The sequence below is a fragment of the Peromyscus leucopus genome, chromosome 2, assembly GCF_004664715.2.
Source record: "Peromyscus leucopus breed LL Stock chromosome 2, UCI_PerLeu_2.1, whole genome shotgun sequence".
Classification (NCBI taxonomy): Eukaryota; Metazoa; Chordata; class Mammalia; order Rodentia; family Cricetidae; genus Peromyscus; species Peromyscus leucopus.
In genome coordinates, this window is record NC_051064.1 from 142407537 (window position 1) to 142434726 (window position 27190).

At 55.4% G+C, this 27190-nt stretch overlaps 1 protein-coding gene across 2 annotated transcripts; it reads left to right on the forward strand.

The window, feature by feature from the left end:
* Positions 1-27165, forward strand: Epha2 (EPH receptor A2). Of its 2 annotated transcripts, XM_028880696.1 has the most exons (17): positions 1-228; positions 5364-5431; positions 6848-7523; positions 14836-14991; positions 15066-15398; positions 16749-16864; positions 17130-17283; positions 18378-18477; positions 18910-18965; positions 19154-19279; positions 19397-19585; positions 19724-19785; positions 19866-20075; positions 20234-20383; positions 21120-21313; positions 21788-21943; positions 26200-27165. In XM_028880696.1, the coding sequence occupies exons 1-17, from the start codon at positions 144-146 to the stop codon at positions 26303-26305; spliced, it is 2937 nt and encodes a 978-aa protein (XP_028736529.1). In that variant the 5' UTR covers positions 1-143; the 3' UTR covers positions 26306-27165. The 2 variants fall into 2 exon arrangements, with proteins under 2 accessions (XP_028736529.1, XP_028736527.1); XM_028880694.2 differs by having other exon boundaries at positions 45-228; positions 19397-19785.
* The last annotated feature ends 25 nt before the right edge of the window (positions 27166-27190 follow it).

The following is a 27190-nucleotide window of genomic DNA, read 5'->3' on the forward strand; positions in this document are numbered from 1 at the left end:
GGGTTCTCACCCAACTTCCATTAAGGACTTGGGGCAGGAGGGGAAGAAGTTGTCCCGTGGCGGGCGGGCGGGCTTGAGGGCAGGAGCGGGACACCGAGGCCGGCGTGCGGACAGCAGAGATTGCGCGGAGCGAGAGGCGCGGCATGGAGCTCCGAGCAGCCGGCTTCTGCTGCCTCGCGCTGCTGTGGGGTTGCGCGCTGGCGGCCGCGGCAGCACAGGGAAAGGAAGGTGAGTGTCCGCGCGGTGGCCGCAGCCAGCAGGGACCCCGGGCCACGGGACCCCGAGCGCTGGAGCCCCACGCTCCTCTCCAGGTCACACCTTTGGAAACTGACTTGTGGCTGCTGGGTCTCGGAGCGCTGGGTTTAGTGGGACGCGCGGGTTGCAGTCGGGACGATCTTGGGGGACCCCCTCCTGGGATCCCAGGGTCTCCGGAACTAAGAGATTTAGGCTGGGGCGCTCAGGGCTCGGAGGCCGAGGAAAATAGGACGCGGCGCCCGCCACGCGGTTGCAGGCTGGCGGCGGCTTCTGGAACGCGACCCCCGCAGGGCGCGCTGGGTCCCTCGGAGGAAAGAAGGCGTCTAAGTGGACTCTTCCCTGCGATCAGCTTCTTAGTAACCCAAGTTTGCTCATCTGTCCCGAGTTCGTGCGGAAGGCATTTGGGTGCAGGCCCCGCTCTTTGGGGAGGGGGCTTCTCAGCGGCCTGAACCAAGATGGTTTCTCTGCCCCCCGTTTTCACTTGGGTCCCAGAGGTCAGCATAGGGAGCGCCTAGGGTCAGCCCTGACCACGCACACCTTCCCTTCTTGCCAAGCTTCACTCCCAGGTTCGGTAGACAGGTTAAGTGCCGGGAGGGAGGACAGGAAGTCCCAAAGTCAAGTGTTCTGAGCAAGGGGTGACTCAGAAGGAGGAAATGCGGCAGGTGGGGTTGCGGCCTCCCTCGGTGTGGAGCCGTCATCTCGGGGCCACCGGGAGCCCAGGCACCTGGAGGTGGGGAGTGAATCACCTGCCCCCGCCCCAGCGTCCCGGAGCCACGCAAGGTGAGGGGGGCCGCAGATTTTGCCTTTGCCCAAGGCGCGGCCAGGGGTGCTCTTGGGGGCGTTGTCCCTCAGCTAGGGTCTCCGAGAGGATGGGGATTCCTGGCCTGCCCTTGGCCGAGGATCTTCCTGTCCACCCAGCTGGAGCTGGCTTCCGTTTCCCACAGAGAAAACTTTTCCTTGCTTTTGGTCCTAGTGCGGCTCCTGCCGGCTCCAGCAGGGGAAGCGTGGAGGAAACCCTGGTGGGTGAGAAGTTTCTTTATTCTTTTCGCCTTCCACATTGGGAAGGTAAAAGGCCAGTTTGGAGCTCTTGGAGGGTGGGGAGTTTGAGGCGGAGGGGTGTCACAATCTGGCCCCATCCCAAAGACATTCAAAGCCCCTGGGCCCTCTGGGAAGTTCTTTTTGTGAAGGTGTGCCCCAGGACAGGGCAGGGCACGGCGTCTGCGACCCTCATCCCCCTCTCCCTGATTCAGCTCTGGCTCTCTCTTCCTGGGAACTGTGGTTGGGGAGAAGGGAGAGACAGCTGGAATTGCTACAGGCCTTTCCTGGGCTGCCACAGAGTTGAGGATTAGACGTCTGCTTTGCTATGCGGGCTCCTGACCCCCAGCCCCCAGCAGGGAAGCCTTAAACAATCTTGTACTTGTGCCTCTGGGTGCATCTGTCCTCCTCATCCCAGCCTTTGTGATTAATCCCGTTCTGCATGGGATGGAGGAGAAAAAGGGTGCATATTGATTGCCCTGTGGTTGTGGAAAATTCTTTGTATAGGCTCCGGATTCCCAAGGAGTAACTACCAGGGACTATGTCTGTGTGATGGGTGGGGGCACAGGGGTGGAGTGGGAGTGGGGGGACGACGACATTGTGACCCAACTGGTTTCACTGTCGGGGGGGGGGGGGGAGCTGTGGCCAGGTATGGTCTGTCTCCTTTCTAGCCTTGACACAGCTGTGCAGCCTCCTACCGTTCTTTGCTGAACTTGGAAACCCAGAGGGAGCCAGTTAGGATCTCGACAGCTGCTGAATTTGCCTCTCTACAGCAACTTTTACTTTTTATATACATTTGTGTGTGTGTGTGTGTGTGTGTGAGAGAGAGAGAGAGAGAGAGAGAGAGAGAGAGAGAGAGAGAGAGAGAGAGAGAGAGAGAGAGAGCTAGCGCCAACACACAAGACAAGTGTGGAGCTCAAACTTGCAGGAGGAATTGGTTCTCTCCACCATGTGGGTTCTGGGGTTGGAACTCTGGTGAGAAACAAGTTCCTTTGCCTGCTGAGGCATCTCACTGCCCCTGTCCTTCCTTCTTTACAAACAGAGAGCGAGGGAGGCCCACCACTCGTCAGCCAAGGCCCTCTCTGCACAGAGGGTCTGACCCACGCATCTAGCTGTCTCATCCAGCCAGAACTGCTTGCCGCTGACCCGGGTGGATGGGGGTTAGGGGTTCAGGAGGCCTGGAGAGGGCTGGGTTTCTTAGCTCAGCAAGGGCCTTGTCTGTCTCCCAGTCCCATGCTTCTTTGCATCCGGAGTCTCTGGTTCCCCCCCCCCTTTTAGGTGTAAGCTGATCTTGGGTAGAGAGGGATGAGGTTAGCTGGGAGGTGGCAAGGGGGGGCTTTGCATTGTGGGAAAGCTCGTAAAGTAATGTAGCCCACAAAGGTAGCGTTATGATGGCAGATCTCCCCATCCTGCTCCCGTCAGTGTCTCTCAGGGGACAGAGGACTTATGGGGTACTTTATCTAGGGTAGCTTTGGTGAAACCCTGAGAGGGTCATGCCAAGGGGCTCCCAAGTTTCCTGCTTCCAATAAGCCAGACCTTTGATTACCAGAGCCCAGGGCCTCTGTCAGGGCAGAGGGACAGCTGGGCTCTCCCCGTTCCTGGTGGTTGGGTTTAGGGAATTTCCATGGGAGGGGGCTGTGGCTGGCAGCCCTTGGGGTGTGCGAAGCCTTCTTTTCTCCTCAGATTGAACCTGGTGATATTTCTATCTAGATTCAGGCTTGGGCTGACCCTCCTGACAGGTTAACCCTTCAAAGCCCATTCCCCAAGGGGCTTAGCTTGAAGTTTCCACACTGCTTGTGTGTGGTGTGTGTGTGTGTGTGTGTGTGTGTGTGTGGTGAAGTGTGTGCTATGCCGAGATTTACTGAGAGCAGCCCTCCCCTCCACCCTCCTACCTAAGCCCAGCACCATTCCTGTGGGGTTGGTGAGTTTCCTAAGGTTAGGCCCTGGGCATGTCTGAACAAATCCCTGCCGTTACCCCACCTCATCTTCCACTGTCTCCCACTTACAGCCTCTTCCACCGACTGTGGGATGTGGGACCTGAGCCACTTCAGACTTCCTCTTCCTTGTCTGGGCTGCCAGACCCTTCCTATGGTGGCTGAGGACAGGGTCAGGTGGTAATGCCTCTCACAGGCCCTTGGGGCTTCCCTAGGAAGGGAACTGTGCAACCTTAGAAAGCATTCTGTCTGTTTGAGCCACAATCTCACTGTGTAGCCCAGGCTGGCCTCAACTCACAGAGCTCCTCTTGGATCTATACTCAGCTGTCCTTTTTAGTTTTATTTCAAGACATTTATTTATTTTTGAGGCAGGGTCTCACTGTATAGCCCTGACTGGCCTGGAACTTGCTTTGTAGACCAGGCTTTCCTCAAACTCACAGAGATCCACCTGCCTCTGCCTCCTGAGTGCTGGGATTAAAGGCGTGCGCCACCAGATCTGGTTTGTGTGGTGTCTGAGATCAAACCAGAGCTTTGTCTGTGTTGGACAAGCACTCCGCTAACTGTTGATAGTGGTGGGACTTGCCCCCTAATTATGTACTCCTCAGCTGAACTGCACTGTCCTTAGGGCCATGACTCCCACTCACCTCCTATATCTGGAGCCCTAGACTGTCTCAGTGTTCCCCAGGGAGCCATTCTCCTAGGTCTTGGTGTGGAGGAGTGTAGCTTCTGAGGCCACATCTTCAAGGTACCTTGCCCATGAAAATAATTACTTTACCGTTCCTACTTCCTCCACCATGGGTCAGTCCCTGGCTTCTGAATCTGGGGACCTTGCATGGGTCCAAAGCCTCAGTTTCCCCCAACACCTTACTCTCCAGGGAGGGTGGCATGACTTAGCCTTCACTTGGAAATGGAGGAGAAACAGATGCACTTGGCAGAGAGGAAGGAGTGGCTGAAGGAGCCCGAGGGCCAGGCCAGGTGCAGGGAAGCCCCTGGCAGAGCCTCCCTCTGCCCAGATGCCTCCCTTTTTAGATTAAAAAGAATTTTATTTTATGTGCATTGGTGTTTTGCCTGTGTGTTGTCTGTGTGAGGGTGTCAGATCCCCTGGAACTGGAATTACAGACAGTTGTGAGCTGCCGGATGGGTGCTGGGAGTTGAACCCAGGTCCTCTTAACTGCTGAGCCGTCTCTCCAGCCCTCTCCAGATGTCTCTTGAGGGAGGATAGTGTGGTATTGGCACCAATGGTCCCTCTGGGCCTGGAAAGTCCCCTATGAGGATTTGCATCCATCATTCACACACACACACACACACACACACACACACACACACACACACACACACACTGCCAGGGGTAAGAATGGCTTTCCCAGGGAGGAGACCTGGCCAGAGATGTGTAGCTTTGGGCTCCTCCTTGAGACCTTCATGCAGGTGACTGTGGTGGGAAGATCCGTTTCCAGGCTACCCACTTCCCCCAGATCTGTCCCTCCTCTTGTTAACATCCCTTTCTTTCTTTTCTTTTTTCTTGCTGACCATATAACCTTGCTGGCCTGGAACTCACTATGTAGACCAGGGTGGCTGAGAACTCCTAGACATCCACTTGCCTCTACCCCTGGAATGCTGGCCTTAAAGCTGTGTGCTACCATGAAAGGCTGGCCAACAACCCTTCCTCATGAAGCACTTCAGTGCCGATTGCCCGCTGCTGCTGTGTGTGCTGGGTGGCCTGGTTTGGGTCAGGGCGTTCTATGCCAGGGGGACGTGACAGAAGCAGACAGTCCTGTCCTGTGGCCCGTGTGGAGTGTTCTCTTGTTCAAGGACACAGATGGGGCAGTGGGGTATCCTTTTATTCTGTTCTGCCCAGCTGCTGTCCTGCAGTGCTGAGGCCTGCCCTACCCTGCCCCAGTGGGGGGGGGGAACGGGGACGGACGGACACGGACTTAGGGGAGAGCATAGCTGAAAGCTGAAACCCTGGTGACAGGCATGAGTCCTGCCTCTTCCCAGATCAAGTCATGTGTAGCTCCTGGGGTTGGGGTATCAGACACACACACACACACACACACACACACACACACACACCACGCTGGTCCTGCTGTGTTGCTCCTGGGAAAGCCCCAGCTCACTGGTCCTTCCCCGTCTTTCCTACAGTTGTTCTATTGGACTTCGCAGCGATGAAAGGGGAGCTCGGCTGGCTCACACACCCCTATGGCAAAGGAGTAAGTGAAACTGCAGGGCTGCGGGTCAGTGGGCAGGAGGGCTGTGGGTCTCAGGAGAGATGGAGGGTGGGAGCCGGGATCAGACACAACAGCTTGACCAAACTGTTTTACCACACAGGACTGAGTTAGTGACCTCGGCCGGGCAGACTGGAGCTAGGCAGGCAGGAGGGACCTTAGGTGGCCCAGCTGGGGAGACAACTAAAGACCCCAGCAGAATGGGATGCTGCAGAGGGACTCACAGCTCTCACTGCATCTTGGGAAGGAAGGGTTAAAGGCTGCCCTGTCTTGGAGGTCTTAGCGCAGGAGGTGAATGGTGAAGGACATTAACTCCCTTCCTGCCTGGGCCCCTTTCCCTGTCCCTCCTACCCCTGAGGACATCTTCCTTTATGCTATGCTTTAGAGTGATCTTGCCCTGACCCCCGATTTGGAGGCAGAGGCTGGGGGGGACTTTGGGAATGATGCCGCTGTGCTTCGGGCCTCAGTTTCCCTTGCGTGCAATGCACCCTTGTTAAGTTGGTCCTGGGACTCTGAGCCAGGGAGAACGGTGTGTCTCTAGGGAACTCTAGGGACAGTTCCTACAGCTGGCCAGATCTGAGTGACTTGCGTCTATCCCAAGTCACGGCACCAGTGAGGCCTGAAGTAGAGTTTGGAACAGACTTCAGGGACCCTGGAATGTCCAGTTGGAGGCAGATAGCCTTATTCATCCCATTCATTACATATGGTGGGGAACTGAGCCCTGGGGCACGTGGGTCTTGCCTAATGTCACACAGGGCAGGTCAGGCCTCTTTTTTTTTTTTTTTTTTTTTTTTTTGTTCCCTTTACTTGCATTCATATTTTACTCATTGACTTTTTCCCCCATTCATTTATTCACACATTTCATTCATCTAGGACCTCTCTAAGTACCAGGAGGATGGCATGGTGCCATGGGGACTAGGGTCATCACTGTGTGCCATGCGTGTTGACATACATGGTTAAGTTAAAGCAATGGATGGTCCTCCAAGCCCTGGAGTTGATCAGCTCGTGTTTACAATATAGCTCAGACATCCTCCTGGCTCTGTCTCCTGAATGCTGGGATTAAAGGCATGCGCCACCACCGCCCAGGCCATAGTCAGGTCTTGGCTCAGCTATTTTGTGGTTGCATTTCTCTAGGTCCCTATTTTCCTTCCTTGTAGAATGAGGGCTTAAGAACCGAGAGTCAGATGTGGTGGTACATATCCATCATCTTAACACTTTAGAAGTGGAAGCAGGGGATCAGACGTTCACAGTCATCCCTCATGACAGAGAGAGTTCGAGGCCAGCTTGGGCTACATGAGATACTGTCTCAATAGAACGACCAAAAAAAAAAAAAATATGGGGAAGGGAAAAAATTGTGAAGCTGTGCCCTCCCCTACTAACCCACCTGTTACCCACACACAGTGGGACTTAATGCAGAACATCATGAATGACATGCCCATCTACATGTACTCCGTCTGCAACGTGGTGTCTGGTGACCAGGACAATTGGCTCCGCACCAACTGGGTGTACAGGGAGGAGGCTGAACGCATCTTCATCGAGCTCAAGTTCACGGTGCGTGACTGCAACAGCTTCCCGGGAGGCGCCAGCTCCTGCAAAGAGACCTTCAACCTTTACTATGCAGAGTCGGATGTGGACTATGGCACCAACTTCCAGAAGCGCCAGTTCACCAAGATCGACACCATAGCCCCTGATGAGATCACGGTCAGCAGCGACTTTGAGGCTCGCAACGTCAAGCTGAATGTGGAGGAGCGCATCGTGGGGCCGCTCACCCGGAAGGGCTTCTACCTGGCCTTCCAGGACATTGGCGCCTGCGTGGCGTTACTCTCTGTTCGCGTCTACTACAAGAAATGTCCTGAGATGCTGCAGAGCCTGGCTCGCTTCCCCGAGACCATTGCTGTCGCAGTCTCTGAGGCACACCCCCTGGCCACGGTGGCTGGCACCTGCGTGGACCATGCTGTGGTGCCATATGGGGGCGAGGAGCCCCTCATGCATTGCACAGTGAATGGCGAGTGGCTGGTGCCTATCGGACAGTGCCTGTGCCAGGCAGGCTACGAGAAGGTTGAGGACACCTGCCGAGGTGAGTGGAGGAGGTTCCTGGGGTGGTGGGGAAGCCATGCTGTGGTGGAAAGCCGTGCTGGTGGGGAGGTCACAGCCCTGGGATTGGACCATCTTAGTAAGTAGGTTGGAGATGTCACTGCCCCGATGATGGCCCTGTGACTGGAAGCTGCCTGGATCCTCCCAGGACAGTGTGAGGGCTGTGGGTCTAGGACAACAATGGCATGGGTCCCAGTTCCCAAACCCTCTAGTTTCATCGGTATCCTTCATTCCCCTGCCTGAGTTTCATCATCTGTAAAGTGGAGAGGGTCATAGTATCTATCTTGGGGGGTAGTTGTGATAATCACATGATCTCATGCTCGTAAAGTGCTGAGGTCAGTCAGTGCCTGACACATAAAGACCTGTAAGTGTGTGGCTGTTATTTTTTGATTCATCCCATGAATAGTTCCTGCTCTGCTGGGTCTCTGCAGTCTGTTCCCAGGAACCATTTCTGATTCTCATGCTGTGTGGCCTCAGGCAAGTTGCCTAACCACTCTGGGCTTCAGCTTTTCCTTGAAGAGAGTTGAGTAGTTTGTTGATTCAGACCCAGGGTATGCTAGAATCACCTGAATGCATTTGAGAAGCTGTGAAGAAGGCTGCATTTGGCTCTCACTGGAGCCACAGACCCAGATCCTGTTGGGGTTTATTGATGACATATTGAGATTGCAAAAGGCCCTGTTGGGGTGACTCTCTGGGCATTAGTGAGCTCACACAGCGGAAGCTGTGGGGACAGCCAGGGCCTGTGACAGCGGAAATGTACAGCCGCGGCAGGTTTGCAATGGATGGCTCTGGAAGTGACTGGGGCAGAGCATGTGTGGAATGCAGCTGACCTTTGGAAGGCCACCGTCGCCTGTCCCTGGGAAGCTGCTTTTGCAGAGATAAGCTGGGTGTTCAGAAACAAGGGGGGACTAGGGCCTTATGTGACTTGCAGGTGCGCATACCTGCTGGAGGACCCTAGCTGGGTAGATCCCTCCTCATTTCTGGCGTCATTTCCTTTGAGCAAAATGGGGTGGGGGGGATCGCCTTCACCTGCACACCTAGCTAGCCAAGAAGGAGGCTGAAAGACCCCAAAGCTTTTTCTAATAGGTGGTCCATGCGCCTTTCAAGGCAGTTCTTAGAACCTCGCTTAATACAGTGCATAAGCCCCTGCGTGAGCGGTTTCTTAGGAGACTTTCTCCATCATCCTTGATGCCCTCTGCTGAGTGAGCCCCCTTTCCTAGGTGGCCCCTGCTTAGGTGACCTCAGACGCACACTCTCAGCCTCAGACAATGACCGTGTGTGTGTGTGTGTGTGTGTGTGTGTGTGTGTGTGTGTGTGTGTAGGGGGGTGCTGGACAGGGCGAGTGAGCCCAGGAGCTCCTCCCCCATGACATCCTAACACAAGAATGCAGGGGTGGAGGAGGGGCAGTTGAAAACTTTCCACCCTGGTGATTCAGACCCTGTGGAGATAAGTGGGGCTTGGGGGGGGGGTCTTCATGCCGTGGGGCAGCTCCCTTCTCTTGGGAATCAGGGTTCTTGGCGAGCTTGGTTTGTAAAGAGCCCAGCCAGCCCCGCTCTGGAGGAGCCGGCCCAGCAGGAGGACCAGCTCCCAAGAGGGACACTTGACTCAGCTGGCAGAGCCCTCTGGGTTCCAGCCACCCACTGCCCTGACTCCCGCTTTGCGCCTCTTCCCAGCAGGGAAAGGGTCCTGCCGTGCCAGCCTGGCAGCCTGCGTTCAGTTCTCAGGTAGAAGGTTAACACCAGCTCCAACCGCCAAGTTGACTTCCACGCAAGTGCCATGGTGTGTGTGCACTCAGTCATGGTGAACACAATTCACTTCAAACTTCATGCTTCTTCACTCTGCTTGGCAGCCCGTGGCCGTGGCACCGAGGGGTTCGATGACAGTGTGCCCCGAAAAGTTTGTCTCCTTGAGTCCGTATGTCCTTTTTGTGAGGCCAGGGCTCTTTGGTCGTCCCACTGAATAGATGAGGGCACTGAGGCTCAGCGGCTTACCTGGAATCATACAGCTATGTCAGGATTTAAACCATGGTGCACAACAGTACCCAGGCCGCCATGGGTCAGGAAGTGGGACAGGAAATGACCAGATCCTGTGGAATCCCTGACTCAGCTCTTGGCACGGAGACGGGCTCACTGGGCAGTTCTGGGATGGCAGGTCTTGGCACCGGGGCTGGGGATCCATCAGAGGGAGGGGTGGGGTGACTAGAGGGCCATTGCTTGGGTGTGTTGGGGACATAGCTTTTACTGATGAGAGGGGGCGTGGTACCCCTGGCCAACCTGCACCTTGTCAAGGTCATTTCCAGAGTCACTGGGCTGCATATCTGTTCTTCCTGGGGGTTTCCTCCCCTAGGAGGCTGGAACTAGTCAGGAAAGAGTTAAGTGGTCAGTGGAAAGGAGGGTCCTTGCAGGTGCCGAGTGTGGACAGGTGGGCATGCTGCCCAGCCGTAACTATCCAGAGCTATGTCAGGAATGAGCCAGCCTCCTCCAGCCTCCCCCCAGCCCTGTCCGGGGGACAGTGGAGTCACTCAGGCTGACTGCCATCTCCCTGGGGGCTGCTTTGTCTGTGCGTCCTGTGTTGGCTTCTGTAGGGCCCCCGACTGGCGCCTCGCCTCGGCCCAGGGAGACCGAGGCCAGGTGAGCAGGTGGCCAGCGGCCTAGGCCAACGGCTCAGCCCAGCAGCTGGAAGGCCGGCCTCTGGAGGATGTCACAGCCTGGCTCCAGTTTCATGGCCCCCTATCCCACACAGGAATACTTTATTCCAAGTACCAGAGTAAACATTTCACAGGCAAGGTCTCTAATCTGCACAGTACCGAGAGAGGGTGAGGTCTCTCCCATTTTACAGATGAGGAGATCAAGGCCCAGAGAGGAAATGGCATACACTGTCCCCCCTTGCCTGGGGAGTGGAATGACTATGACTACGGCAGAGCCCCTTTGGGCTTTTTCCTCACTATCTGCAAGTGGCTCTCAGGGACCCTGAGACCTTGTGATTGGATTCTAGAAGTTGTCATTTTCTTGGTCAGCTCAATATGAGCTATCACATACGATTTACTGTGGTGAGAAGGGACTCTTGGCTCAGGGCCCACAGCAGTGATCTTGGACCATGGTGGGGTCAGGGGCTCTCAGACTTATGCCTCACCTGGTATGTGATACCAGGTCTTATTTCTGTGGGTTTCAGGGGTAAGGGTTGTGGTGGCAATCCCCCAGCCTCATCCCTGTGCTCCCAGGAGCAAGGCTAGGCCCCAGGGGCCCTGCCAAGCAGGCTCTGCCCCTCCCTAGTTACCGGAGGTAAGGAGGTAAGCGGGTCCCCTGAGCGGAAGGAAGGAGGCAGGCAGAGAAAGCCAAACAAGATAAAGGCTGGAGGTGGGAGAAGCTGGGTAGGCGGAGGGCAGCACTTAGCTTATCTGCTGGGTGGCGGATGTGCCCACAGATAGCTCCCGGGGCATCTGTGAAAGGAGCAGACCCCTGAGAACCGGGAATGGGGCTCACCTTTTCTGTAGGTACCACAAGGCCTGCTGGGGACACCCGCCATGCCCTGGGTCATCGACTCACAGGTTGAGGTTCACTGTCGGGGTACAAAGTCCAGGCTCCATGCAGAGGACCGAGGTGGTGAGGTGGTATTCTGGTCGTTGGCTGTTCCTGGCTTGGGACGGCTGATTGCCACCAGGACTGACCTCTTGCCCTCTTGCCCTCACCTCACCGAAGCCTGGGAGGCGGCGGCTGGGCCTGGGGAGGGGCTCTACAGGGAGCTGGATTAGCGCCACACAGAGGGCGTCTGTCCCTGAGTCACCCTGCGCTGCCACCTGAGGGGCGGGCATCACGAACTGGAAAAACCAGGGCACAGCCCCATAGCTGTGCAGTGCCTGTGCCCCAGTTCTGTGTGGAGGGGCCCAGGCCTGCCAGGCAATTGGGGCCAGAGATACACTCTACAGGTGCCCAGGTGTGCCCCGGCCAGGCTCTCGTGCCAGCCAGGTGGGTGTCCAAGTAGATGGTGTCCCTGAGGGGCTGAAACGCCGCTCACTACTGCAGTTTGAGTACACCCTTGGCATGTTTCACTGTGCGTGGCGAGTTTCCCATTCACTCACTCCTTCATTCCTTCACTCAGCCATCCACCCCTTCATTTATTCAAGTCCCATCCATTGAGCGCCTTCTCCTTCACATCAGGCCCCGCGCTGAGCCACACGTGGGGCAGATAGACCAGACTCCGATGCTGTTCTTGAAACTGCCAGTCTCAGAGAGGGGGGAGGGAGGGGGGGAGAGAGGATCCTCATATGTGCACAGATAATTTCAAATGAGGCATAAAAGCTAGGCTGTGAATTCCCCTGGAGCTGAAAAGATGCTAATCTTTCCGTCACACCACCATATCCCAGTTCCCAGCGTCGTGCCAGACACGTAGGTTGGGCTTGTTTCTGTTGGGTGAACTTGAACCTGAGTAATAGAGCCCGATTGGCGCACCAAGGAGCCTGAAACTGAACAGTTGGTGTAGGTTATAGAGGAGTCAAGCTGGCTGGCTATGGGCGGTGGGTGGGTGCCTGGTGTGGTGGGTGTATTTGTGTGTGTGAGGCCCTTGCTGTGGTTTGCCCTGGATGTTGGGGAATCAAGCAATGCTGGGGGTCCCGGTGGTCTTCCCGATGTGTTCTGGGACTCCCCCAGACACTTGCACACTCTGACAGGCACGGCCTGGGGGTGACCCAGGGCTCCGTGGTTGGAGGAGGGAGGGGGGCGGTGCGGTTTCGGCAGGCAAGCGCATGCCCTGTAGACGCCGCCTCTCGTGCATTATCTGGCACATCCGCAGCGGAAATCTCTCCAAATTCCCTTTTTCCTGCCGGCAGGCAGGCCACCCCCAGGCTCTGGGGCCAAAGAATAGAACCCATCTCTTCCCCCACTTCCTCTCCTGGCATGAGATGGTGGGGGAGCCGGGACATAAGGGTTGGCAGGTGGCTCAGGCCTTTGTGACCACACTGAGCACAGGGGCTGGGAGGAGGCAATTGTGATTTGGGGGCTAGAGCCTCCGTCTCCCAGTCTCCTGACCTTGGTCCCCAGTGAACCAACACTTACTCACATGCAGGCGTCTCTGGGTTTAAGTGAGAGCATTAGGGGATTGGAAGCTGGGATCGGCGGGGCCTGGCATTCTTGCCTCTCATTTTTGTGTGAAAGTTAAGGGAAGGAGAGAGCTATTTTTGTATTGTAACAGCTATGTAACGGGAGCGAGGCCAGAGACACAGAGCTCTCCCAAACCCACTAGGAGGCTTTGCAGCTTGGAGAAGATGACTATTGGGGTGGTGTTTGGGAAGATCTGGGCGCTCCCCTCCAGGCCGCTCTGACTATAGTCAGGACTTCTGGTTGGTAAAGCAAGACTCATGGCTTGCACAGCGCTGAACTTTGTTCCAAATTCTGTTCCTAGGAACAGAAAGGGATGGCAGGGGAGGAGGTGCTTGGCTTCAGGCATCCTCGGTTTATCTTTTGGCTTGGAGACCTTGAACAAATTGGCCTGTCAGAGCCTCAGTTTTCTTAACTGCAGAATGGGGTGAATGCTAGCCACACCCACATGTAAAGGTTCACCTTGAGGACTAAAGAGACTGCAAGTCCAGCACCGAGTAGTGAGTAGTCGTGGTACATCCATGGGAACTTAACGCTCTGTGCAGGTTAAGAGCTGGTCCTAGGTACCTTTGTCTTGCTATTTGGTTCTGAATTAACTCCCTTCTCAAGTGTGTGTGTGTGTGTGTGTGTGTGTGTGTGTGTGTGTGTGTGTGTGTCTCCAGTGGCTGGGCCAGCCTGGGATAACTCAAGGGGCCACAAAGAGTTAGGATGTTGTCTGCCGGACTTCTAACAAATACAGGGCACAGGCTAGCCCTTGACAGAGCCCCGCCCTCAATCCCATCTCCCTTCCACCTCTGCTCTATTGCCCAAGGAGAGCTAGGCTGTGCTCTCCAGCCTGCTTGGCCAAAAGTTTGTAGAGGGCGGGAGACTTGAATTGGCTTCCCGGGGTGGGGTCAGGGTTTCTCAGGCCATGTGGGCCAGGGCTGCCCTGTATCAGGCAGCCTTTGTCCAGGGATTTTCTTCCCCCTACAGTGCCCTGTGACTGTCATTTTCTATATCAGACCTTCAGTGGCACCCTATTGCTCTCAGGATAAAATCTGAACCTCTTTCCATGACATTCAAGGCCTTTCTCCACTTCATTATTGCTTCTGTTCCTTCTCTTTGTATCAAGAAGGCTGCTCCTATCCTGTATATGACAAGCTCTTGCTCACCCCAATTCCCTGCCCTGGGACCTCGGAACTGCTGAACTTCTACACAGCTGTTAAACCCCAGCTGAAGGTCCCTCACACACACACACACACACACACACACACACACACACACACACACACACGATGCCTCAGATGCCTAACTATCCTCCTTGACCTGCCAGCCATTTCACTGTGCATGTCACCCACTCCTGTCTTCTGTACTTAAGAGTCTCCGTTTTCACTCTGGGGTCCATGAACCACATGGGGCTAGGCAGAGGAGGTGGTCAGTGAGTGACTGATGCAGGACCCTCCCTGAAGAAAAAGTGAAAAAGGCCATGCAGGGTTGAAAAAGGAGGTCCCCAGGAACAGCACTCTGGCCTCTTCCAAAACCACCCAAGCCCTGGTGAGCCCCGTGAGATGAGCCTCGTGTCTGAGCAGCTTCCTGCCTGTAGGCCAGGAAAGGGCTCGGGCAGGGAGCAGGGTAAGGTGGGAGGAAGCCCCCAGAATCAGGTGCCCGAGCCTCTAGCCAGCTGGGCCAGGATGGACCGCTGAAGAAGGAAGGGCTACTTCCTGGCGGCCCCTTCACAGCAGAAATGACATGGCTTTGGAAACGGATCCAGGGAAAGAGCTGGGCCTGGCCTTTCCTGCCTCTCGGAGGCCAGCCCCGGAACAGGAAAGAGACCAAGCCGTAGGTTAGAGGAGCTTGGCAGGGGGGTATCCTGACTAGGGAAGGCCAGCCGGTTAGTCAGGGGTGGGGGTACACAGCTACCATCTCCGCCCTGGTCAGTTCACATCTGCTGTACACAGTAGCGATCCGGCCGGGCCAGTCTGCACAAATCAGGTTATAGGACCTATTTATGCCGGAGGGCAAGCTGTGGTCCTAGAATGCTAGGCTTTGAGGTGCGACACTTCTTGCAAGAGGCAGCTGACATCAGATATACCAGGGTTTGGGGCACTTGGGACAGGTTATTTTGGCGCCCAGCAGGCACTGGCCATGGGTGTGATGTCAGTAAGAACACAGCTGGGAAAGGGCATATGGAACTGACCTCCCGTCTGTCCTTGTGCCTCTCAGCCTGCTCGCCAGGATTCTTCAAGTCTGAGGCCTCCGAGAGCCCTTGCCTGGAGTGTCCGGAGCATACCCTGCCATCAGCCGAGGGTGCCGCCTCCTGCCAGTGTGAAGAAGGCTATTTCAGGGCACCCGAGGACCCGTTGTCTGTGCCCTGCACACGTGAGTCTTGCAGAGATCTAGGGAGGGGCAGCCGAGTGAGGGGGCAGCCCTTTTGACCTCCACTCTTTTGACAGGTCCACCCTCTGCCCCCCACTACCTCACGGCAATCGGCATGGGTGCCAAAGTAGAACTGCGTTGGACACCCCCCCAGGACAGCGGGGGCCGCAAGGACATTGTCTACAGCGTCACCTGTGAACAGTGCTGGCCGGAGTCTGGCGAGTGCGGGCCCTGTGAGGCCAGTGTGCGCTATTCAGAGCCTCCTCAGGCCCTGACCCGCACAAGTGTGACAGTCAGTGACCTAGAGCCTCACATGAACTACACCTTCACTGTTGAGGCCCGCAACGGCGTCTCCGGCCTGGTGACTAGCCGAAGCTTCCGTACTGCCAGCGTCAGCATTAACCAGACAGGTGAGCTGAGGGACGGTCATGACTATGCAGGGGCACCTGCTTGGGTGGGACTTGAAGACAGGCACCCGGCCCTCAGCCGTCTTCAGAGTGGCGAAGAGTGAGTGGCTAACATCCTTCCTGGGTGTGGTGGCACACACCTTTCATCCCAGCACTCAGGGGACAGCCAGGCGGTCTCTATGAGTTTGAGGCTAGCCTGGTCTATTGAGGCTAGCCAGAGATATATAGTAAGATTCCTGCCAGGCGTGATGTTCTGAAGGTGGAGGCAGGAAGCTTAGGAGTTCAAGGTCATCCTCAGCTACGTAGTGAGTTCAAGGCCCACGTGAGGCAGAGGGAGAATGGTGAGGTGGTTCAGTAAGTACTTGCTGCATAGACTTGAGGACTGCACCCCATAGGGGTGTGGACCCCTGGCACCCATACAGGCAGAGACAGGGAGTCCCCAGCTGATAAAGCCAGGTCGGGGTTCAGTAACCGACTCTGCCTCACAATGTAAGATGGAGAACAATGGAAGAAAACACCCTTTGACCTCCACACGCACACGTTCACACACACACGTGCACACGCACACATACCCGCTCCGCCCCCATGTGACATCTCTGGACTACTTATCCCCAGGACTTAAAGTATTTCTCTGGAAATTTATTTTTTCTTTTTTTTTTCAGGGAGAGGAGAGGGTTGTTGAAAATAGGTTGTATCGGGACTGGGAGGGTGGGTTCAGTCAGGAAAGCGCTTGCTGCACAAACGTGGGGACCGGGTTCGAGTCCTCAGCACTCGTGTGAACACGTGACACCACAGGGTAATCTGAACACTGGGCTGGGACAGGACAGATCCCTGAAGCTCATTGATTAGTGAACCGAACTGAATTAGTGAACTCCAGATTCAGTGAGATCCTCTGTCTTAAAAAAAATAAGTCGAGAGTTTAAAAAAAAAAAAACAAGGAAGATGCTTGATGTCAATTTCTGTCTTTAACATGTACACACACACACACACACACACATACACGCATACATGCCGACATGCACGTGTGCACACATCCACATGAACACATTCCTACATAGAACACACACAAAAAAGAGTATATTGTGTAAGGCTGTTCGAGCCTTGCTTGCCTGGTCTCCAGAAAGATTCAGTGACAATCAGCGAGTGTCTTAGCTATTATGTATATGTTTGTAATCGTCACCAGGGCACCTCGGATGGACTAGCCCCTGGTCGGTCAGGGCGGGATCTCTAACGGAAATCCGAGAACCCAAGCCAGGGCCTGAAGAGTAAGGGTGTGGGGCGGCTGGTGCTCCGTCTCTCCACCCTTCACCCCTTGATGACTTCTCACGCCCCTCCCCACCCTCTTCTGTCCAGAGCCCCCCAAGGTGAGGCTGGAGGACCGCAGTACCACCTCACTGAGTGTCACCTGGAGCATCCCAGTGCCACAGCAGAGCCGTGTGTGGAAGTACGAAGTCACCTACCGCAAGAAGGTAACAGGGTCAGCACAGGCCATGGGGATGTTCAGCGCGCAGCGATCTGGAGAGGTTCCCTTCTGCATCCGGGGAAACTGAGGCCTCCCAGAACATCACAGCAGAGGATTGTAGGGGAGAATGTTCTGGGTTCTCAGAGCCAGTCAGAGTGGGCTGTGTGGGATTCAGGCAGTCCTGGGGTCTAACCACCTTTGTGGCTGGGGTCTTGGCCGAAGCCGCCCTGCCCTACCTCACTTCCTGCCCCTCTGACCACCACTGCCCACAGGGGGATGCCAACAGCTATAATGTGCGCCGCACTGAAGGCTTCTCCGTGACCCTGGACGACCTGGCTCCCGACACCACCTACCTGGTGCAGGTGCAGGCCCTGACGCAGGAGGGCCAGGGTGCTGGCAGCAAAGTGCATGAGTTCCAGACACTGTGTAAGTCAGGGGACCAGGGTGTGGGCCAGTCCAGGGACCCTGAACTAAATAGGACATTGCTGAGGAGGAAGTGGAAGAGTCTAGAAGTGCCCCTTCCTTTTAGCCAGGGCATGCATGGAACAGCCACATGTGGGGAGAGTCAGGACTTAGGCTGGCAGGCAGGACCAGGGATGTGGATTCAGGGCAGTGTTAAGAGGTGAAGGGAGGCTGTGGCTCTGGCTGTGAGATTTCTGAGTTCAGACCCTGAATATACTGGGGTAGAGCTCAGTTGCTCAAGTGTTTACCTAGCATCCCCAAGGCCTTGGGTTCAATCCCTTACGCATGTATAAACCCCTGCTGTGTGCCTGTGAAGGATCAGAGGTTTAAGGTCCTCCTCGGTGACGTGACGAGGCCAGCCTGGGCTACATGAGATTCTGCTTCAAAAATTAAATAAGTACTTAAATAAGAACACACATAAAACAATTTAGAAACAAACAAACAGCTAAAGATTATGGTCCTTAAACTTTCCTCCATGGACCATCAGGAAGGCCCCCCTCTGCCTGACTATGAAACGGTCATTAATGTCCCCAGGAGAGAGTCTGGAGAGGTGGCTCAGTTAAGATGGAGTGCTCCTCTTGTAGAAGACCCAAGTTCCCAGCATTTCTGTCAGAGAGCTCTCAGCCACCTGTAACTCCAGTGCCAGGCACCTGCACACACATGTGCACATATACCACCCCATATATGTATTTTCATAATTAAAATAAATCTATTTGTCTTCTGCTTGTATATTTTGGTTCCCCATTTTTTGTTGTTGTTGTTTTTATAGAGTGTTTGTTTGTGTGTGTGTGTTTCTTGGTTTTGTTTCTTTGTGGGTTTGTTTGTTAAAAAGAAGAAAGAGGGCGTGGAGTTGGGGTAGGGCAGGAGGATCTAGGAAGGGAAAAATGTGATGGGGGGGTTGGGGGGGAATTAATCCTTAGGAAACTTGAAGGTAAAAGTACTCCGTGTGCTGTTGGTGTGCCCAGACTTCTCAGGTCCTTACAGGGAGCTTTGGGTGCAGTGGGGTGTGTCTGTAGGATTTGGAGTGGGGGCTCTTCATCAGCTGTCTCTCCCAACAGCGACGGAAGGCTCCACCAACATGGCGGTGATCGGAGGTGTAGCTGTTGGCGGGGTCTTGCTTCTAGTGCTGGCGGGAGTCGGCTTGTTCATCCACCGAAGGTCAGCCACAGCTCCTCCCGGGCTCCCCAAGGGCTGGTGGGACAAAGGCAGAGCCCCAAGCAGGCCAAGGTTATTTAACCTAATCTAATCCAAGCCTGTGGGATCCCTGCCTATGGGAGGATGAGCTGAATTTTAGGGGCCACGGAGGCCATTGTCGTTACGCTCCTTAACTTCCTCTGGACACGGGGCAGGATGCACTAGCTAGTTCAATGAGGACAGCCCTTGTGATGGCCGCTTATGTGGCCATTGCAGAGAGTGATCTCCAAGGGTGAGCCCAGACTTGGTGGTTTTCTCTGCCTTCCCCTGACCCTCTGCCCGATGGAGTTTGAGTGGATTGCTAGGCAGTGAGTTCAGGGCATGGTTGGTAGGTCCTTTTGGCCAGCACAGGCTGTACTGACCATGTGTGTCTGGTCCCCGGGGGGTTTCTTCCAGGAGGAGGAACCTGCGAGCTCGCCAGTCCTCTGAGGATGTCTATTTTTCCAAGTCAGGTAAGATGCAGGAGCTTTCTCAGCTCTATGGAGCACCTAGAGGCTTCACTCAGCATCTCTGGCTGAACCCCTTTGACCCAAATATTCCTGAGGTCCCGAGTCATGTGGCTTCCTCCTCTCTAGAGCCTCACCTCCCAGGAACCCCTCCTCAAGCGGTCTGTGACCCAGCTTCTCTTTCCCCCTTGCAGAACAACTGAAACCACTGAAGACCTATGTGGACCCCCACACTTATGAAGACCCCAACCAGGCTGTACTGAAGTTCACCACCGAGATCCACCCATCCTGTGTCTCAAGGCAGAAGGTGATTGGAGCAGGTGAGGCTTACCCACACACTGTGCACCTGGAGGAGACAGGTGATGGGTGGTCCAGAGCAGGGCCTGCCCAATGCCCAGACTTACTGAGGACACTTCCCACACCTTGCCTGCCTGCAGGAGAGTTTGGAGAAGTGTATAAGGGGACTCTGAAGACATCATCAGGGAAGAAGGAGATACCCGTGGCCATCAAGACACTGAAAGCTGGCTACACAGAGAAGCAGCGTGTGGACTTCCTGAGTGAGGCCAGCATTATGGGCCAGTTCAGCCATCACAACATCATCCGCCTGGAGGGCGTTGTCTCTAAATGTGAGGCCCCGGGAGGTGCTCAGGGGTGGCCCCAGGAAGTCAGGGAAAGGGGCTGGATCCGGGGCCACCTGACCCTGGCTGACCTGTATCCCCACCCTGCTTACTGTCCTCACCCACACCTGTGTCCATGTTCTACAGACAAGCCCATGATGATTATCACAGAGTACATGGAGAACGGAGCCCTGGACAAGTTCCTTAGGGTAAGGTCATGGTCTGGGGGGAGGCGGATGGAAGCTGAGGCTTCTGGGGCCGGTCAGCACTGAGGGACTATAATCTGCAGGAGAAGGATGGTGAGTTCAGCGTGCTGCAGCTGGTGGGCATGCTCCGGGGCATTGCATCAGGCATGAAGTACCTGGCCAACATGAACTACGTGCATCGGGACCTGGCTGCCCGAAACATTCTTGTCAACAGCAACCTGGTATGCAAGGTGTCCGATTTCGGCCTGTCCCGTGTCCTGGAGGATGACCCTGAGGCCACCTACACCACTAGTGTAAGTCAGAGAAGGGGGCGTCACACCTGGGGGTGGAGGGCTGGAGGGTTTTACCCTGGATCTGGGACCTGAGGACTGAAGGGTGACTCTGGGCCCATAGAGAAGGGGCCCCGCGTTGGGGGGCTGGGACAGGAGTAACAGGGGCTGGTCTCCTGCAGGGCGGCAAGATTCCTATTCGATGGACAGCCCCAGAGGCCATTTCCTACCGCAAGTTCACCTCAGCCAGTGACGTGTGGAGCTACGGAATCGTCATGTGGGAGGTGATGACTTACGGCGAGCGGCCCTACTGGGAGCTGTCAAACCATGAGGTAGGTCCCTCTTCCTCCCAAACTGATCCCAAACCTTGGGGCCCTGACAGAAGAACATCCAGTAGGGACCTCACAGATACTGTTCTGTGGTCTGTCAGGGGGAGGACCCAGCCTCTGTAGTGAATGCAAAGTCAACAAGAGGGAGAGGAACTGTGTGCACATGCAAATATGTGTTGGGTGTGTTTGTGTTTGCATGTGTGCCCATGGCTCTGTGTGTGTGTGTTTGTGTGTGTGTGTGTGTGTGTGTGTGTAGGCACATGCATGTGTGCATATGTCTGTATGTAGGTATATGAATGTGTCTGTACATATATGTGTGTATTGTGTGCATTTGTGTATGCATGTTACATGTACCTGGTGCCTCACCTAGTCTGGAGGCCTGGGATTCTGCTTGTGGGGATCACATCCCTGCAGAGACCTAGGAGAGTAAGTAATGCAGACAGGCTGAGACATGGCAGGGAGGAGGAACTCCAGTCTGTGGGGTGGGTAGAGATGGGAGGAGGCTGGATTGCGGGACACGTGGGGCTGACCTCTGTGGCACTGAAGATGGCCGGCCCCTCAGCACTTGCCTCATGGATGACTTTGAAACTGTGTACATACTTAGGAAAGGGTCTGTTTCTGGGCTCTTCTCCCTATTCTGTGTTGGGGCCTCCAAGGCAGCGGGGCAGGAGGTAGGGGGTGTCTGTGTAACAGCTCTGTGCCTTCCTACTAAGGCCACCCTGATGCTTGCATCCTCTAGGTCATGAAAGCCATCAATGACGGCTTCCGGCTCCCCACACCCATGGACTGCCCCTCGGCCATCTACCAGCTCATGATGCAATGTTGGCAGCAGGACCGTTCCCGCCGGCCCAAGTTTGCTGACATCGTCAGCATCCTGGACAAGCTCATCCGAGCCCCAGACTCCCTCAAGACCCTGGCTGACTTTGATCCCCGGTGAGTCTCATGTCCCAGGCCTGTGGACTGCTGGGCTTCTCGGGTTGACTGGATGGCTAGGTGGGAGTCAGGGGTGTGAAGGGGCTCAGAAGTGACAGGTCAGCGCTGGTGATGAAGCCCACAGGTAAATTGCTTGCCTGCCTGGTATGCACAAAACCCCGGGTTCACTCCCCAGTGACTGAAAAAAGCAAAAGGACTAGCCGGGCATGGTCTAGTAACTCCAGCACAGGAAACCAGCTTAAATGGTACGTGAGCAGGCACGGGGCTCAGCAAGGTGGGCTCTATGCAGGTGGGGAAACTGAGGCACAGGGTGCCAAGGGCATCTTATGCATTTTTCCCTGTCCGGGCTTCTTCATTTGCTCGGGGGAAACAGAGGCACAGCCAGATGTATGCCCTTCCCAAGTTAGGACGGTAGGGGTTTGGTAGGTCATGTTTGGCAACCTCTCACCCATCGCTTATGGATTTCCACCCCAGAGTGTCCATCCGGCTGCCCAGCACCAGTGGCTCCGAGGGAGTCCCCTTCCGTACAGTGTCCGAGTGGCTGGAGAGCATCAAAATGCAGCAATACACAGAACACTTCATGGTGGCTGGCTACACAGCCATCGAGAAGGTGGTGCAGATGTCCAATGAGTGAGTAGATGCCCTTGACCCGCTGTTCACCTCTGGGGACAGCCTCCGGTGCACTGACTGTCACTCCTTTCTCTCTCCTCCGCCCCTCCCCCCTTTACCCCCTCCCCCCATGTATATCTTTCTTTGCTGGGTGCCCAGCCCCCTCCAGAATAGGAAGGCACTGGGAGTTACAGTCATCACTAAGCTGTGGTGTGTGTGTGGAGGGCTATTTGCCCACCCTGGGCTGTGGTGCAGGGAATCATTGCTTACATAAGCGGCATCCTACAGACACTGGGAACACAGATTCTGGCTTCGATCAAGCAGGACCCAGAGCCTTGTGCGTTCTTTTCCTGGTGCCTGGGAACCAGAGCCTTGCCAACCTCTCCCAGGCTGCTCTCCCTGTGTGGTTAACTCAGCCCTGCCACTCACCCCCAGCTGGCCTTGGATATGCCCTTAGTCAGTCAGTGTAAGTGACTTCAGTCACTCCTCAGCACTCTTCTCCGCACCCCACCCCACCCCATCTCCATCACTGACCCTTCCCAGAACAGCCTTGGCAGGGACATCTCTTCCCGTCCCTGGAGGGATACAACATTGTCCTCTTAGCCTTTGTGCTTCTAAAAATAGTTGTGGGTCCCAACAGCCCAGGATCCAAGTGTCCAAGGCCATAGTAGAAACAGGCCCTGGGGTAGGAAGGTTTTGGGAACTGCTTGGACGAGGTGACCCGGGCCTCCCATGTTCCCGGCCGGGTTCTAGCCGCTCTGGGACCTGGGCTTAAACTCAAACATTCTCCGGGGTCCCTGACAACCTCCCAGCTGAGCTTCTGACCTGCTGGTCATGAACGTGGCCATGAAAACGGTGGGTCATGGGAAATGGACGGGAAGAACTGACCAGAGGGAGGTGTGAGAAGATGGAGGGCAAACGTTAGACCCCAGGATACCCTTGCTGCCAAGCAGCAGCTCGGCTCACACTTCGGCTCTGCAGGCACACCCGAGTTCATGTCCCAGGTCTGCAGTGCAAATGATTTTGGTCCAGCTTTGACCTTGGTGCCCATCTCTCGATGTGGGGATTTGGGTGTGTGATTCAGGTGCTTAGGGTGTCTCGATCCTTATCTCCTCTGCTCTGCTGTTCCCATGGTACTTATAAATCATGGTTCTGTGCCCTGGTTCCCGAGTCACCCTCCATGTCCCTGGCAACCCGGGTCAGCCCCCTGGGTTCCTTCAAGTCCTCTCCCCCAGGAAAGCACAGCTTCCTTCTAGTGACCAGCACTGAGTGTGAGGAGCAGGTTTACAGGAAACACATGGCCTTAGAAGCATCTCAAAATAGCCTGGGGCGCCCCTCGCCAAATCCTTTCCCACGAGCTGGGACAGGCTCCTGGACGGACGGGCAGAGCACACAAGCAGGCAGTGTGCCTGCTCCAGGGTTATTTGGAAAGTGTCTGGATAAAGCCCGGAAGTCGTTGAACGCTCCTTCCTCCTGGGCTCAGACCCACTGGCTCATAGGGCTGCCTCTGCCTCTCTGAGAGGATGTGGGGATGGATCTGAGCACGTTTTAAACCCACAGACTGTGGCGGCCACAGCCACACCATGGAGCCCAACAGGAATTGGCGGCAAACGAAATCAGTTTCCTTCCGGGTCGGGTCAGGATTTAGGCTTCAGTACCCAGTCCCCTCAGACTCCCTTTCCAAGGACCTGGCCTCCTCTCCCCATGCTTTCCATCCATCTCTTCTCAGCACGTGTCCCCCCACGCTATTTTGGACTTTGTTGGGTTTTGAGCTGGATAAAATCAAAATGACTTTTTGAGGACCTGATATAGAAAGTAGTTTTGTTTGTTTAGTTGGTTGGTTTGGGTTTGGGTTTAGTTTGGTGTGTTTTTGAGATAGGATTCTCTATGTAACAGTCCCTGGCTGTCCTGGATCTCGCTCTGCAGACCAGGCTGGCCAGGAATTCACAGAGATCCACTTGCCTCTGCCTCCCGAGTAATGGGATTAAAGGCGTGTGCCGCCACCACCTGGCACAGAAAGTCTTTTATTGCACTGTACCTTGAACAAAACGGTCGGCCCAAAGGCCAGGCCCGCCCAGCATTAAAGCTGCACATTGCAGCATCCTGGTGCAAGCTGGGCATAGGCTCCAGATGGGTCTTAAGAATCTGAATCCATTTGCTGGGTGTGAATGAGACAATTCGGGTCTCTGGGGACTCTTGTGCCTCCACCCCCACCCTCTTGCATAGTAGGTCTTCGTGGGTCCTTACCTTCACAGGATTGCTAGCTCAGGGGAAAGAGAGAGGGTACAGAAGTGACCTGGCTTATGTCATTCCTACACAGAGGGTGAATGGGATGGCTGTTCTGCATCCCTCAGGGGAATGAGGTGGGAACCGGAACCAGCCTGGACCCCGGGGGCTTGTCTGACTCTCACCCAGTGCCTTGTTCTATCTGGAGTCAGGAAGAGGCAGCCTTCAATGGCAGCACTGGGGAGGTAGGAGGAGGCAAGTGGGTCTCTGGGTTTGAGACCAGCCTGGTGGTCCACATATGGGTTCAAGCCAGCTAGGACTCTACAGCGAGACCCTGGCTCAGGAAGGAAGGCTGCTTGGTTGGTTAGCTGGTTGATTGTGGGGTTTGGGGAAGAAGCACAGCGCTCAGGAATCCATCATCCTAGCCTTTCATCTCCGTAAAAAGAAATGGGCTTGGGAGGTGCAACCAGACCCACCACAGCCTTGCCATGAACCTGGCCTGAGAATCTTTAGACTACCAGACGGTGAAAGGAACCAAGGAACTGCCGTGCTGGGGAGAGGGCCTTGAAGTGGGGCAGGGGTCAGAGCCCTCCAGCGATGTTTACATCCCCACCGCAGGGTGGGATCAGCCCCAGTAAGTCTGGGGTTGCCTAGGGCCCCGCCTTTTCCCTAAGAGCCCCTCCCCTGGTGTTTACTGTACTTCTCCAGTCCCCACACTGTGGTCCCTGAAGGGCTGTGAGAAACATCCCAGCCCCTCTGGTAGGCCTGGAGGTTCCCCGCCAACCCCCCATCTACCTCCTGGCCTTCTTGCCGCAGCAGAAGCAGCTCCCCCCTCCCTCCCCACCTGGGTCTGCCCGTCCCTGCTCAGTGCTTGGCTCTTCTGAGCCTGTGGGAAAGTCATGTCTCCGGCATTGCGAACTCCCGGAGCTTGTACCATATAATTAGCTCCAATTACAGCCGAGAGCTGGCCTGTAAAAACCTGGGTGTTTTCATGAGCTAGGGCTGGTGGGTGAGCAGAGCAGAAGAGAAAACTCCTGGAGTTAGTTAGCAACAGACATCTGCTGACAGCTCCTGAAAGCTTCCGCGGTTCTACCTAGAATGGGGGAGGGGAGGTGCGCCAGGAGAGCCTACTCCTTCCTCATGGGTCCCCTGGGACCTAACGTCAGCCTGGCACTGAATCCTAACCCCTCAGCTGGACACCACTATCCCTCAGATTTCCACAAGGAAAGGCAGCCTGCCTCTGGTGACCTGCAGGCCTCACCCACTAGTCTAGTAGAACCTTAGCTACTAGGGAGGGGCTGGGATGAGAGAGAGTGTAGGGGAATGGAGGTGGTGGACGGGGCGGTCCTTGGATGGAGGGCCTTGATAGGACACTCCTAGAGGGTCCTTGAAAAGCCACTGCCTGGAGATGCCCCTGCCACTTAGAGAGACAGACCGGGAAAACATGTCTTCACTGCTGGTATAGCTCTCAGTTCTGGTACTTCCCAGCTGTGTGACCTCAGAAAAGTCCCTATGCCTCTCTGAACTTCAGTCCCCTGATCTACAGGGGTAAGAAGGGCATCTAAGGCTGGACAAATTGTTCAGCCAGTAGTGTTTGCTGGGCAAGCAGGAGGACCTGAGTTCAATCCCCAGAACCCAGATCAAAAAAGCTGGCCTCAGTGGTTCCCGTGAAATCCCAGGGCCGAGGAGGAGACAGGCATATCCTCGGAGCTTGCTGGTGAGAGACTGTCTCAAAGTGGGCAGCTCCTAAAATGAGGTGGCCCTTTGACCTCCCCGTGCATTCACACGTGTGAATGCTTTACACACATAAAGAGCGCCCTCCCCCCACCCCTGTGAAGAGCTGCTTGGAGTCAGGTGGCAGGCCACGTTAGGATGTGACCCCCTCCCTCATAACTGGATCACCCTCACCACAGGTCCTCAATCCCCCTCCCTGCCCTGCTTCCCTCCCTGCCCTGTCTCTTAGCTCTCCCTCTCTCCCCCTGCCCACTCCCGGCTGGGCCACACTGCACAGCCCTGTTCCTAACTCTCCCTCTCTCCCTCCCCACCCACAGCGACATCAAGAGGATTGGGGTGCGTCTCCCTGGCCACCAGAAGCGCATTGCCTACAGCCTGCTGGGACTCAAGGACCAGGTGAACACAGTGGGGATCCCCATCTGAGTCCGACAGGGCCTTGTGCCCACCTTGACCAACAATACTTGAAAAAACACAGTGGTCTCCCCGCCGACCGATGCCAGGCCACTAGGACTTAATTTATTTCTACTTCTGCATCTACGCCACCCTGAGGACTCTGCAGGCGGCTCTTGAAGACACCCTGGCCGGGCTAGGGAAACTCCTGGATTCTGGGCAGGGGCCTCTTCCCCTTCCAAGGACCCAGCTAAGCACTTAGCAGTTGCCATTGCATTCCCAGCATTCCCTGGGGCTAGAGTGCCACCAAGACCATTGACACCCACGTGAGACATTTCCAAACGGGACCTCCCGTCACCTTTTCTCCCCAAGAAGCCACCTCAGGAACTGAGGCTGGGCCCTCAGCCCAAGACCAGATGACTAGGACGCTGTAAGCCCCACCCCTCGTCAGAGGGTAGGTTGCTGGGTGGAGCCACAGCAATCTTCCAGTGCCTTCTTCAGACCCAGGGCCCCGCCCTCTGCCCTGGAGGGCCAGTTTCTTGCTTTCTTGGGGCCCCCTCAGGATGCTTGTTTGTGTTGAGGTTTTTTTTAAGTACATATTTTATACTTGTGGAAAGAGTGAGCGTGTGGCAGGGACCTTGCCAGGGCTGGGCACGAGGATGCCCTGCAGTAGACATTCCTGGGCTGGGGGCTGGCCAGACTTGAGGGGGCTCACTGCCCAGCCACCTCATCTCTCGCCCCTTTGGACGACTGTCGTATGCTGTCAGTGTTACTGATTTTATTGGGTTGTTTTTGTTTTGTTTTTTTGAACCTTAACTTATTTTTTTTTATATTTATTGTTAGAAAACAACTTATTTCTGCTCTGGAATAAAGCCGCAGATGGTTCAAACTGACTCTGGCTTTCAATCCTGGATGTTC